This window comes from Pituophis catenifer, unplaced genomic scaffold, assembly GCF_029215685.1.
Source record: "Pituophis catenifer annectens isolate HBS135680 unplaced genomic scaffold, rPitCat1.0.hap2 SCAF_1, whole genome shotgun sequence".
In the NCBI taxonomy this organism is placed as follows: Eukaryota; Metazoa; Chordata; class Lepidosauria; order Squamata; family Colubridae; genus Pituophis; species Pituophis catenifer.
Window position 1 is genome coordinate 159,025,268 of NW_027256881.1, and position 15,246 is coordinate 159,040,513.

The 15,246-nt window shown below is 37.5% G+C and overlaps 1 protein-coding gene across 1 annotated transcript in view; it reads right to left on the reverse strand.

The window, feature by feature from the left end:
- Positions 1 to 433: 433 nt before the first annotated feature.
- TRAM2 (translocation associated membrane protein 2) overlaps positions 434 to 15,246 on the reverse strand; it is a 39,807-nt gene continuing 24,994 nt past the window's right edge. The window contains exons 5-11 of the mRNA XM_070933096.1: positions 12,102 to 12,160; positions 10,106 to 10,190; positions 9,562 to 9,632; positions 8,364 to 8,468; positions 7,725 to 7,868; positions 6,382 to 6,551; positions 434 to 5,574 (exon numbers count right to left, since the gene is read on the reverse strand). Coding sequence (XP_070789197.1) covers positions 5,501 to 5,574; positions 6,382 to 6,551; positions 7,725 to 7,868; positions 8,364 to 8,468; positions 9,562 to 9,632; positions 10,106 to 10,190; positions 12,102 to 12,160 — 708 coding nt within the window. The 3' untranslated portion in view covers positions 434 to 5,500. The remainder of the gene's footprint in view (positions 5,575 to 6,381; positions 6,552 to 7,724; positions 7,869 to 8,363; positions 8,469 to 9,561; positions 9,633 to 10,105; positions 10,191 to 12,101; positions 12,161 to 15,246) is intronic.

The window sequence follows — 15,246 nt, forward strand, 5'->3', positions numbered from 1 at the left end:
ATTACAAGAACCTCAGAATTCAGAACTTTCCAGTCCCTAAAGCGGGGGGGATGGAGGGGACAGGACGGGGGGGACACGGATATTTAATGGCAGTCTGTTATTAATATGATTTCCTTTCTGTTGCCTGAAGCAAATAAAATTATAAGCCTTCATTTAAGAAAGGATAAAACTTACTTAAGTTTACATATAAGAACCAAGCAAGCTTTATCTTATATGTTTCAACAGAGCCACTACACTTGTTCTGTCCAGAATTTTCTTCTTTGGGACTTCTTACAATCTCAGCATATTCCATAGGAGTTTCAAACATGTTCAAATATTCTGATATTACTCAGCCAGGCAAGCAGGAAGCCTGCAGCAATGAACACCAAGCTGGTTAAGAACCATATCTGCATAGTTCATGGCGAAGAATAAATTAGTAGTGAATGAACAATGGTACTTTTCATCATTCTATGCCTTTTTTATTTCAGAAAAATAGTTGTATCACAGATTGCTTTCATAAAAGCACTTTAACAATAACAAAAAAATCATAAACAAATTGGATTTTTCAATGGTGGGAATAAAACGTTGAGAAAAAAAAAATCCCCCAAAATTGTCCCTTCTCTCCCTGCAAACCAGGAGACAACAAGATTAAATTTAAATATGCAAAATTAGGCTTAGATTTGGTCCATAATTAGAATTACTAATGGGAAAAAACCCAGCCATGTACACTTCTAATATAACATTTTTTGCACTATACTGTCATTTGTAGAACAATTATAATACTTAATTTCTGAAGAAGGTCAACAAAACAAAGCCCTTAGAAATAACCCTGATGTAGCTGTGGTTTCAGGATAATAAAGATTTTTTTCTTCTTCTGGAAGACACAAAAGAATGTATAGAGGTAAACGGTTTTCCACTTAATAGTATCAGAAACAGAACAAAATCTTAATTTCAACCAGACTGACAGCAAATTATTTGCAACCTTCACAATGCATTTTACATAACACTACAATTTGTTTAAAAAACAAAGCCTAAAAAAATTGTATGGGTAGGACATTTAATTATTTTGCTAGCTGCTTTATCCCATGAATAGTTCAAAGAAAAGCAAACCATATACTATTTCCAAAATCACAAAGATTTACTACTTACTGAGCTTTGGAATGCTTAGTTAAATCTCAATATTATGCTACAAAACTTTATTAGGCCAGGGATAAGCAAATTTGTGTCCATTGCAACTTCTTGAACCCCATCATGCTCCCTAACTTTTTAAAAACAGTTTCAATTTTTAAAAAAAATTAATAAAATTGGGAAGGTGGCATACTTTAAAGTGAAGCACCAGCCTCTAGCATTATCTGCAACCCTGAGGTCCCACAGGGGTAACAAATAATATCTGGGGGCTAGTTCACCATTTGTTAAATGGGTATTTTGTGACCGACCATATCTAACCTGACACTCATTCTGCAAACATGCTCAGCATATATTCTCAAAATTCCAGACATACTTTGACCCAAAACATTTGCTTACCCTTGACCTAGAACAAGAAAGAAAGGAAAGGCACTATGAGGTTCTCCGCACTTAATCCTGTGTTAAAGGAAAAATAAGTCCCAGAGCTAATGATGTTGCCCCAACCCAAACAAATATAATTACATTATAGAGAACTACTTTTCCCATTTCTTTCCCTCAAGATGAGATCACTCACAACAGATCATAAATCGATACAACCTTTTTTAATTGAGTAGTGGGAGAAGCAGAGTATAGAGGAACCAAGTAAATTAAGATTCAGGCTCTTATTATTTAATTTAGAGTGAGATGCTTAGTGTATGCTTACTCATACAAAGGCAACCTTAGGTTAAAATCCCATTTGTGTTGGTGGGTTGTCTCTCTTTAGATCCACACACAATATCTACTGAGACAGCAATTTGAAGCAGACCATTAGTGCTGGAGAGGAAAGATAACTCCCACCAAGTTATTTTCACTTGTATTGTAACACCAAGATCTTTTATTTTGAGAATGAAAGCACCCAAAGTAAAAGGCAATTCTCCATAAAAGGTGGCACAAATTGGTGATGTCTTACGTATGTGTAACTTTTGCTTAGAATTGCAGTTTCAATGACCGCATAGTGTTTTTTAAAGGCCCTGTTCCTAAATAATTACAAAACTAAGCAGAACATCTAATTCTAGCAACAGACGCTGTGAAAGATGCTCAAAAGCAGTTGTTCAAAAAGTTTTAGAACTACAATGACACATTCAAAATTAAAACCAAGAGCATCTAGTCTGCTATGAAAATGTTTGTGATATTATGGATTGTTCCATATTACAAAAGAGATTCTTGCATCTAGAATAGTTCCAACAATTATACTTATCAAGCAACTACTTATGGTCAAAAAGGCATAGAAATTGAAGCAAAGCATCCAGCAAAAACTGCCCCCTTTTTGAATAGCTAAACTAGTGCATACAGTATAAGTGAACTACAACAATACATATACAAAGAAAAACCAATATTAAAGATAAAAAGATTGGAAAGTCTATTTGATAATGTAAGGCACTTGCACAAAATTGTACTACAATTGAAAACCTGGTGCTGGATGAAAGGAGTTGAACTAACTGGGTCAAGGTAAGGCCTGTTTGGAGGCTTTTTTTGCAGCTTTCTAGAACAAGTTCTTTGGGAAACCTAAGTCTTTTGACTGAGTTTGGTGCAAAGTCAGAAAGCTCCATTTAACTAAGATCAGAATTAACAAAAAGGATAAGGAATTCCAATTTAGAATTGGTGATGATGTAAAGAATTGGTGTATAAGAAAGCCTACAAATTGCACATATATTTTGGGACCCCCAAAGCACTCCCAAAAAGATGCAAGTAAAATATTTGGATTTTTATTTTATTTTATTTTATTTTATTTTATTTTATTTTATTTTATTTTATTTTATTTTATTTTGCATTTTGGTAGCTTTGGGGAAAAACTGAAGAGTGCAGTGAATTCATTATGTTTCCAGAGACTCAAAACACTTAAAAATCAGGGCAATTTTATTACACCTACTATTGCAAGATGATCATCAACATGCCATAGAGGCCCAAGAGTGGTCCTTTTGGTGGTAGAAGCCATACATATCTGCTTTGCAATAGTGGTGGGCTTTCTGTTAGGCGCAAGCAATAGAGTTATCACATTCACATAAGCATGTAAGTTGGCTCACCATATCTGACCTACTTAGCACCATCCCTAACCCAGTTTACTCCTTCACTCCTGTATAAAAATGATACAGATGAGGTATATTTAGAACTCAATAAGAGCTAAGGAATGACAGGCACACTATGGTATAGTTGATTTCAGCTCAGAAGGGCTCTGATCTGAACATTTCAAGATTTTGGTTTGGGAAAAATAGCTCTCTGTACAGTATCAAGTAGTGCCAAGCAGCATTAAAGTCCATTGCAAGAGAAGGATAAAAAGAGACAAATGATTCTTCAGAGATACAAATATTGTAAGCAGTTTATAGAGTCTTCTTCACCTCTTAAAGTCCCCCCAAATTTTACAGCTAAGCCTGACTCATGAAACTTACTGCTACTCATTAATCATGCACTGCTGTCTGCTAAGACTGCAGCAATCCCTCTTAACAGTTGATCTAAATGCAAACCAGAGATGCTCTGGCAGGATGAAACTCATGGCTAATGTATTTGGTTTGGCAGGTCTTAACTTATGCAGACCTACTTTACACACAATAAAAGCATTCACAGAAAGGAGTAGTTGGGTCAAATCCTGGGACACACTACCACTAAGTATGTATTCTATTGATTTCATTCAATCTATTAATGAAATAGATATTTCTATTCCAAATTATGGCAAAAGAGCATTGAAATCCAAAGTTTCTTCTTTGTATTATTTAAAAAGCAGAACAACATTGTAAGACGATCCAGTTACACTAGGGCTTAAAACAAGACATAGTTATGAAGCAACTCTGCTGAATAAAATATGTTTAAGCATACACAAAGGAGAACAGTAGACACTTTTCATTAAAACAAAAAACATTAAAGATGTACAAAGTAACTCTAAAAGTTTTGTTTGAACAACCCCAATTTTTTTGTAGGTGCCAAATCAAGTTAATTAAAAGAAATGTAGGAATGGGTGGCTTCCGAGGTAGATTTCACTTTTTAATATCATCCACCAGCTTTACAAATTGTGCTCTCCCCTTTTGAGACATTATTCCTTCTCTCCCCTCCCCTATCTTTCATAATTGAACCTCATTGAACCTGCTAAGCAACTAGGAACTAAATTGCCTTCAATCTGAATAAAAACAATCTCTATAGTTGTAGAAATAAGAACACCATGACAGGCGTGGATTCAGAACCTATTAGATGCAACTTAGAAAAAGAGATGCTTGGGAAAACAAATGACAGATTGCAATTCTATACCACAATGAAATGGAATAAGCCTATCTGAATTTGCTGGAATTTACTTCTCAGAAAATATGCATAGGAGTACATTTCATAGACAAAATATTACTATTCTATGATTGGATGATGTTAAACATGAATGACTCAAACAACAAGGCTACACTAGCACTTCCTTAAGAAAGTCAACAGATAAAATCTTCAACATGAAAGATATTATCCTATTGTGAACGTGTCTTCTCTTCTTCACTAGTAAAAATGCCCTGAGCTCCTTTTTAAATGAATGGAGAAACTTCTCCCTTCCCTCAAGATGCTATAGGCTGAGACTTCCTAAGACAATGAAGATGAAAATCATACTTCACTCATACTAAACTGACAGGACAAGAGAAAGATAAGAAAGAGGACCATATCTGTTCCAGTCTTCAGAGGGTAGCTAAAGCTACAAATGAAACTTTAACTTTGAAAACTGAGCATGATAAATCACAAACAGATAAAAGTAACCATCTGTATCTTTCCATCATGTTAGGAAATGGTATCCTAACCATTTTACAAAGCTTACTGAATGGGTAACATAATTACAGAATTCAGATTAGAGGATGCTCTTTGAACAGGACTAAAACTGCATTTCTTTCAAAACCTATCCTTGCAAGAGTGCATTTTCTAGAGAAACCAGAATTTACAGTTCCCCAAATCTACTCTCAGAACCAAATTCCATCATGGGCTAAAGCTGTAATCTCTCCAAGCCAAAAAACAGATGTAAGGAAGTGAAGGAGAAAAACGGTATGTTGGGAACAGAGTTCTAACCCCCCCACCCCCCAATTTCTGGGGGCATGAAAACAAGCAAAACTTTTTTTTTTTTTTTTGAATTGCACAATACACAACAGGACAAGGAAAAGCTTTTGGTGTTCTTAAGCCTCTCTGTCAAGGATGAAGGCCTTTTGGTTATTGCAAAAAGAGACAGAGACAGAAAGACATGAGGATGGGGGAGGAGAGAAAGTGAGCTTGTTCACTCTGTGGGCACATCACTTGAGGTGAGCATTGTGAGGACAGAAGAGAGGAAGGTGCTTCATATTTCCAGAGTCCTCATTCTTGCACCTCTCTGTCTCCTCCTCAAACATCCCATGTCGGCTGTGCTTTGGCTCTACGGAGACTTGAGTTTCTTGTTCCGTGGTGAGGTACCGTTTTCTGCCTTTACTACTCCATTTTCATGGTAACCTGTAATGGAGAGTGGGGAAGGGGAATAATAACGAGAATTTTGTTTTAATAGATTGGTTTCCCTATCATGTTTCTTGAAAGAGAGACAGTGGTAGCTGATAAGAGGCTTCCAGTTAGGACATGGCGACACAGTCTTCTTCAGAAATGTCATGTCACCTCATTGCCCACTGCAGATTTCCCCAACCTTGTGCTCCCCAAATGTGTAGGACTGAATTCCCTAGAATCTTCAGCTAGCAGAACTACTGAGTGAAATCACAGTGAAAGAGGCTCCCTCGCATAACCCACAACACAATAAAGTAGATAGAAGCAGCATCACAGGAAGTATTTCTAGCATAGCAGTAGCACTGATGCCACTGCTGAACCAAAAACCTTGAGCCAGCATAAGTCACTTATTTACATGCTTTAATTCAACAAAATATTTGCATATTGATATGCATTATATTATTCATCACTGCCTTTTATATGTATAATAAAAGTAAATTAAACTGTATTGCATATTCATGGAAATAATTCTTTGAATGAAATGCACACGCTTTGGTGCTGGGTGACTAGGTGCAAGTCACAGAAGGTCCATTGCTTAAAGGAGACATTTCCTCTCCCCTGCTTCCAAATCTTTGATATTTTTTTCCTATGTAGGAAACTCGGTTCTTGTAATTTTTCATTCTTATTAAATACTTTTATTAAAGTATTTAATTAAAAATCTACTTCCCAATTAGTTATTTTAGCCCATCAACATTTAGCAATTGAACTGATTAATAAGAGGCATTCTGCAGCTTTAGTACATGGTCAATCGGGCCGGATGCTCACCAGATTCCCTTTTCATTGTCTTTACTTGCTGTTTGAAGTGGACAGTGGCTGGAACCCTTTTTCTAGTGTTCTGCTCATTCCAGTATTCACGCCAGCGTCGCAACTGGAAATGAATGAAGCGCCACATCATCCAGGCCTGTGAGAAACACACCAGTAGCAACACGCCCATCCTAGGAGGAGGCAAGGCAAACATATTTGGAATAAGCACATTTGGATCTGGTCTGTTCTAGGGTGAGAATCATCACCTGCATGCAGTCACAGTTCCTTCAGGGGTGAGCCACGGGGGAGCCTTGTTCACTCTTCCTCAATGATCACTTGATCAGTCCTCTGTTAACTGAGAAACAGGGAAGAGATGGCTGTTTCTCTGCCATTAATGGCAGGAACCAGTGACCCTGTTTAGCATTACAACTTCCCCAGGGAAATAAGCATGGTCAGCAGGAGGGATGGTAAAGCTTTACTGCAAAAGTCAAGACCAATCCCACAAGTTAAAGCAATTTAACTGTCTAGGAAATGGTTTTCTTTTTGGAATGACTTAAGATAAGATAAATTGAGGTTTAAGAAACCGGGCCCTCTCTACAGTCTACTTGTATATTGGTAGGTAGGATTTTTGTTTTGCTCTGCAACTATGCACAAAATCTTTAAAATCTTTAAAATATGGTAGCTGTCTTTATTCAGATTCGCACAACAAATTATCAAGCTTATTACTTTAAACTTGTTGTCTTCATTTACCTAGAACATGAGTTCTATAATAATATCATTGTTATATATAATAGCTTTAAGCATATTCTTCACACCCATTTTTTGTATGCAATAAAAATCCAGGAATGTAACAAAATAGTGACCAATTAATTTTTATGATTACTTTATGATTAGTCAATCACAGAAGATTGGGCTGGGCTATGGGAGACTTCATGCCCACCCCTTTCTAGAATGAGTTCCTTACATGCCTTCCTATTGATATTAATCCTGGTTAAGCAGTGTATCAAAATTAATGCTACAAAGCAATTTCCCCCTAGCCAGGATTGCTTTGTCCATCAGTTTTAAAACAGTAGTGAAGAGGGGATTCCTCAACAAAGGCCAATCCCCTACCAACAATGGTGTCACTGTACTAGTTAACAACATTAAAGCCATCAAGGCAACCATTTTTACTAAAGAAATATGTACAGAAGAAGAAGCAATAATGCTGTTACTTTTCCCCAATCTATTTATCATGAGTAAGTAATGTGAATAATTACATCTATTCTAAATGAACAGAGAGATGAAATGACAATCCCTATTTTTTTCTAATCATCAAGGCCCCAAGCCATCTTTCTTCAGCATCCAGAACTCATAAAAAAACTTACCTGAAAAGCAAAGTGTTGAAGTTTCCTTTTTCAGGGTTAAATGCCTGGTTCTCCACTCGAGCCAGCCCAAAGCCAATGACCAGCACAGAAAGGGTGAGGGTGAAAAGTCGTGAGATGACAAAAACTACTGCCCATGCATTAAACCTTATGAAATTAAAAAAAAAATGATTCTTGCATTAAAATGTGTCATATTTCACTTTATAGCAATTGTCACTATGCACTGTTCTCTGGAAGATTGTCAAAGTAACTCGACTTCTGCATCAGAAGATCTGACATATCAATCACTCAGAATGCAGATCTTCCAGTAACATCGAAAGCTGAGATCAATCATCTCATTTTTGATAAACGGATTTGCAGCAAGTATTGAATGTTTGAGTCAAAAAAAATTGTCCATGTAATTCTTTATCCTCATAGATTTAAATCTACGGTTTTTCCTACTTAGTAGAAAAAGGAATTTTATTCCCAAGCTAATAAGCCATCATATTTAAGTTATGTTAGCAGTTGCTTTATTTTAGCAGTAAAACATGATACTGCACATTAGAAAGGACAATCCAGCTCCAGGATTACAAAAAAGTTTACTGGTGAATTTTAAAAGAATTCTTTGGCCACATTATCCAAAGTTCATCCAAGAGCACTTACAACTTTTCATTGTTTTCATCTGTGAAATAAAAAAGGCGAGCCATGTGGAAGAGGAATTCAGCAACATACTGCAGCAGCAACAAGATTAGTCCCAGGCGTGTGAGGCTAGAGACAAGGAGGAAAAATGTTTCATGTTTGTTGAACTTTCTCCATGAAAACTCTATGAGTGAGCAAAACTAGGTATGGATGATGGACAGAAGTGTTAATAAATCATAGCTCACCCTTCCCTTACAAAATCCATCAATGAATCCTGATGTGTTTTATCGAACACCTGCAACTCCTAAATGAAAATAACATGATATGTGCAATATGGACTAAAGCCAATGGCATTTGTTTCCGAAAACACTTATATTTTAAAAAATGTAAAAAGTTTGAGATTGGTCCAAAGTCACTCAGAGACAGCTTTTGTGCCTAAATCGGGATTGGAACTCATAGTCTCCCAGTTAACCTGGTGTATTAAGAAAAGTAACAGAAAACAGAATAACAGAGTTAGAAGGGACCTTGGAGGTCGTCTAGTCCGACCCCCTGCTTAGGCAGGAAACCCTACATCACTTCAGACAAATGGTTATCCAATAGCTTCTTAAAAACTTCCAGTGGTGGAGCATTCACAACTTCTGGAGGCAAGTTATTCCGCTGATTAATTGTTCCAACTGTCAGGAATTTTTTCTTTAGTTCTAGGTTGCTTCTCTTCTTGATTAGTTTCCACCCATAGCTTCTTGTCCTGCCCTCAGGTGCTCTGGAGAATAGCTTGACTCCCTCTTCTTTGTGGCAGCCCCTGAGATATTGGAAGACTGCTATCAGGTCACCCCTAGTCCTTCTTTTTATTAAACTAAACATACCCAGTTCCTGCAGCCATTCTTCATGTTTAAGCCTCCAGTCCCCTAATCATCTTTGTTGCTCTTCTCTGCACTCTTTCTAGAGTCTCCACATCTTTTTTACATCGTGGCAACCAAAACTGGATGCAGTATTCCAAGTGTGGCCTTACCAAGGCATTATAAAGTGGTATTAATACTTCATGTGATCTTGATTCTATCCCTCTGTTTATGCAGCCTAGAACTGTGTTGGCTTTTTTGGCAGCTGCTGCACACTGCTTGCTCATATTTAAATGGTTGTCCACTAGGACTCCAAGATCCCTCTCTCAGTTACTACTATTGAGAGAGGTACCACATATACTGTAAAAGTGCTCAGTAACACTTACTTTAAGAGATATGCTCCTGATATATGCACTAGATAAAGGGTGATATATTGCAGCTGACGTGGAATTTCTTCCTAGGAAATAAGGAAAAGTCAGTGTTAATTTTAAGAATACAGGAAACTGGTTGTATATATCTGCATTATCTTAAGTTGCTCCCAAAGCAACTGGGGATTAGAATCAGGATTATTCATAAGCATTATATGAATCCATTTTCAAAACCTTCTGTTCAACCTGATCCTGTGAGTTATCATGGTAATATTATAGCTGAGTAGAGGAGAATGATTCTGTCCGGCAGTTTGGTTTCTGTTTGAGCTACAGGAGCAGGGGAGCTCCCTGTATTTTCTGCCACACTGGCAGATTATGCATTTATTTAACCAATTTGCTAATGGACTAATATTAGGGGTCCCTGTTGTAGGTGGAGAAGCGGTAGTATACTTATACTACAAAAGAACAGTTTTGTAGTAGTGAATTTGGGGGTAATTATTTCAGCCTTTGAAACATATCTTAAAGTAAGTGTGAAGAGAAAGCTCCTTGAGTTGGCACTCACCTTTCGCACCTTCTGGAAATATAATTCAGGCAATGTATGCAGCCAGTAGGACAACTGACAAAGGTAGAAAAACTTAACCTGGAACCTAGAATGTAACAAATAATAGCATTTGGCAAACAGTTACTGTAAATATTTCTTCTGTTCTTCCTACTGTGTTATGAACATCTCTTTAGGAAGCAGCCTGCTGTGAAGTTGTTTTAGGAAACAGCAACAAATTTACTTTGGAATATAGCAACTATCCATCAATATGTAGCCTCCTACAGTAGTTGGTAATACCTACTCTACTCACAAATAATTAAATTACCAAGCACCAGTGGTGTTATTTGTACCGTAATTTCTTTCTATGATGGAAGGAGAAGGGAAACAAGCTATTTTTGCTAATTGTATGCAATACCCCACTGTATTTTGATTCCACATACAGAGAAGCATATATCCACATTATATTACTATGCTTTCTCTAGGAAGAGATGCAAGTTTCATGCTTGAACAGGTTGTTATCTATATAATGGGCATGAGCTTTTGCTGGACTTCATAAACAGGAATCACAACATTAGTGGCAGTCAATTTTAATTCAATGCAATTGTTTAGTTCCTTATAGGACAAAAGCTTTAGGAACCCTGGGCTAAATATAGTCACTGTCTCAAACTACACACTGTATCCAAAGGATATACATGTAGAATCAGGTGGCAACAAAGCATATTAATAATATTTAGCAGTAGGAATAATGAAAGGTATTTATGCCCCAGAGACAAGTCTACCAAAAGTCCTCAGACTAGGAAGATCTTACTTCTATTTTCTGTTCTGAGAATCTTCTGGACAAGTTAAAAACTTTCTACCTATCTGTGGAATACCAACTAACTCAATGACTTTAAATACTAGTGGCTTATTTTGCTGCTGCATCTACCCACAAAAGAAAGATTAAAGTCCTTTTAAAAAGTTTAAAAATCCTTGAAGTATAAGGAGAAATAATAAGAGCTTCAGATATGGTTGAGGTCAACTTGGCTCACTGAATTTTAGGATTTAATGAAAGGCACATTGTTAGAGAAGTCTGTTAAACAATAGAGATTTATTTCTGAACTAGGCTACATACAGGGAAATATACATTTCTTTTCATTTCTTCTTTTCATGCAGAGTAATTTGTTTTGGAAAAATGTAATGCATGATATGGTACTTGGCTTCTGGTAAAATAATCACTAGAAAAAGTTACCAGAGTAATAACCAAACAAGGGAGGATTACAACTGGAAGACAACACCTGTAAAGTTCTTTGCTTGCACTATAAAATTCTTAATTGGAACACTTTCTCCCTTGGAGTTGTCATAAAGCATGAAAAATTCTTGGAGGGCAAAGAAATGATATTAAGAAGCATATTAAGAAACTGCTTGTTTCTTCGTATGTACATGACTTATATTACTATCGTTTTTAGATCAACGTCAAGAGTACCACCTTTTCTTTCCTAGCTGTATGCTCTTTGTGAAGCTGTTGACAGTGCATTAAATGGAGAAAGACATACATGGGTAGAGTCATCCCACTTCTCCATTTAGCCAATGGTGCTCTTCTTGCCATTTTGTCATAAAACTAAAATAAACCTGAGAGAGAGAGAGAGAGAGAGAGAGAAAAGAGAAAACTCCAGTCTTACCCAGATGTGTCAAGTGTCTGTAATTACCCTGTCTCATCCTTCTATCCAATACAACTCCTGTTCCTCTCAGAAACGTGAGGTGCCTCCTCACTGCTAGATAGACTCTGCATCTCTTGGAGCTTGGGATGTCTTAAAAAAGCTAGGTTTGTGCTTGCAATCTTGGGATTATTCACACGAGGGAGCTATGAGATTGCTTTAGAAGCTCTGAAGCCCTGAATGCCCTGTTTTTGCCACCATTACTCACTGCTGACCTCAGATAGCCAAGAGGAAGGAAGTGGTTTTGTTCAGTTGTACAATAGTTATGCTGTGGCTCTCTTGAAAAGTAGAAATAAAAAATTACCAAAGCATTAAATACTTACGGGAGATGAACATGAGGGTAGCTTTCCCACAGACTTTTGGGGTTCGATAAGTATCCTTCCTAGAGAGAGGAAGAAAATCAGAGGAAGACACATAAGTCAGCGGCCATCTTTGCTATAATGACCCTTACACAAATTCTTGTGACTCATGATAAACTATTGTATTTTTCGGACTATAAGATGCACCAGCATATAAGACACCGATTTTGAAGAGGTAAGCAAGAAAAAAAAGTTTGGCCCTCCCCAGGCATTTTCGCAGGGCACACAGAGGGTTTGGGAGGCCTGCAGAGTGCTCCTGGGGGCTGGGGAGGACAAAAATGTGATGCGTGGGGGGTTTGGGAGACCAAAAATGGGCCTGTTTTTGCAAAAACAGAGGCATTTTTGTCCTCCCCAGCCCACAGGAGCACTCTGCAGGCCTCCCAAAGCCTCTGCACACCCCATTTTTGTGAAAAACAGGCCCATTTTTTGCCGGTCTTTGCAAAAAGTGGGGGTGTTTTTGTCCTCCCCAGCCCACAGGAGCACTCTGCAGGCCTCCCAAAGCCTCTGCATGCCCCATTTTTGTGAAAAACTGGCCCGTTTCTCGCAAAAATGGGACGCACAGGGTGGGGCTTCAGTAGGGCAAAAGTGGCTGAATTTGGTGTGTAAGATGCACCAACATTTCCACCTTATTTTAGGAGGGAAAAAAGTGCATTTTATACTCTAAAAAGTATGGTAATGATCAGCAATCCTGATAATTCATCTAGATGTTTTCGATTGGATCTTCTGAACTGGTTCTTAAATTCTCCCTTTTCCTCAGAGGCAGAGGCCCACAGACTCAGGTGAGAGAAAAACTTGTGGTCTCCAGCTGGGCTGCTCATGTGGGCTCGCTTCCTGGCTGCCCTCTATTTGCCATTACTGTGGCAAGGGATCAAGGCAATTCTGGGAATCCCAAGGGCAAGATCCAGAACAAGAGTCCAGTACGTTGGCCAAGCTGGAGGAAGAGGAAGCAAGAAGGAACTGGCTGTTGCCCTCAGAACCAATTGTTGCTTAATTCAGATAATATTCCTGCTGATATCCAAGTGACTGGGAACTTATGTATCAAAAGCTAAAGAGTCTTCTGCAAAGGCAAATCAGTTGTAGATGAGGAGTCTAGCCATTCTTTTCTTTGAGAGCCCAGATAATTCCTATTATTGAATGGTTTAAAAGTAAAGGCACTTTGTTTAAAAGAAATGAGAAAGGTGAATTCATCTTGGGGAAGACTCACTGTACAGGTAGTCCTTGACTTATAAACATTGGTTAATGACCGTTTGAAGTTACTATGGCACTGAAAAAAAATAACTTTGGGATCACTGCAGCGTCCCCATAATCATGTGATCAAAATTCGGACACTTGGCAACTAGCATATATTTATGACAGTTTCACTGTCCCAGGGTCATATGGTCACCATTGGTAACATTCCCACCTGGCTTCTAACAAGCAAAGTCAATGGGGGAAGCCAGATTTGCTTAACAACCACATAATTCTGAAGTGATTCACTTAACAACTGTGGCAAAATAGTCGTAAAAATGGGAGCAACTCACTTAAAAAATGTCTTGCTTAGCAATGGAAATTTTGGGCTCAATTGTGGTTGTAAGTCGAGGACCATCTGTATTTTAAACTTAGCTTTAGATTATAGTAATGATTTCCCAAGCTACTTTATAATCTTAATCACTCATATAAACAATGTGGTGGGAAGGAGTATCTGCAAAGGGTACAGGATACCTCCAAAGATGAGAAGGAGTTAAAATAATTATTATTCTCCTTTTTTCCCCTACACTCTTTTTTCCCCATGACACTACATATGCTGCTTAAAAGGTTTAGATGAAAGGTCTCCAAAGTTTTGGGCAATTTTGGAATTATGAGACCGTTTTGAGAGTATCTTCACAACAGGCACTCTGGAAAGGCTTTCCTATTCACAAAATGTATGCAATGAGGATAATGTTACTTGCAAAACATTTATTAAGATTCTGTCACCTCTCCTAGAGCCCTCATCCCATTCTTCAGAATTTTCATTGCTTCACCTTTTGCTGGACAGATATACATATTTCAGAAGAAAGCAATAGAACTCCAGCTCCTATCACATTTGTGTTCTTCTCCATTATTATTACTTTAATCTACATTTTTATATATAACTCAAGGGGACTAACATATTTCATACTCCTACCTTCCAATTTCCCCATAAGAATAACCCTGTGAAATGGGTTAGGCAGCGAGAATGAGTAGCCCAAACTTAGCTAGCAGAATTTCATGCCTAATGAAAGTCTAGAACTCCCAGATTCCTAATTTCTAGGCCAGCACCTTGATGCTTCACCATTACACCAACCCATGTCTCTTGGAAAAACTTAATGCCATTTTTGGAAGCAAAAATACTTATTGGAAGCAAATATACGTGTCCCAGGATAACGTTGCAAAATCAAATCTGGATCAGTCACCCAAAAAACCCCTCATCTGGTGACTGACCCAGATTGGATCTTGCAAAGATACTTCTAGATTCTACTGCTTTGTTTTGCAGCAAGTTACTTTTCCATTTCTTTTAATTTAAATATTTCAAAAGTAGTTATTTATTAAATGTTTCCAAAGAAGAAAACCCAGCTCTATAAGGTGTTTTTTTTTTTTTTTTGTTATAGGCTACTCTGCATTTCAGAGCTATTTCATATGTTTGTAGAAGATGATCCAGAATATGATGTAGTTCAATGTGTTAACCCCTTCTGAGTTTTATCAGTTCAGTTCCCAACATATGGGTTTCTGGATACACTGCAACCCCAGAACATGTTCATTTAGGAACATAAAGTTGTTCCTGTTCCAAGCAACCCAAGAGATACACATATCAGCCTATTCAACAGGAAAATCCTACAACATTACATATTCTCATGTGAAATGCTTTGTACATCTCTAACATGTCAGATGGATTGGAAATCTGGTAGGCCCAAGGAAGCGGTTTGAAGGGACAAAACTTTGGAGATTTGGAGGGACCTTCAGGCATCATTTTTAAGAGCATTGTGTAAATTCATAATACAGATGCCAGAAAAAGTAATCCAATCAAACAGGAAGGAATAAAGCAGTTTTTATTAATTGTGTGATCATCAATCATTTGTTCTGATAGCAAATAAGACTGTCACAGTAGCATTTT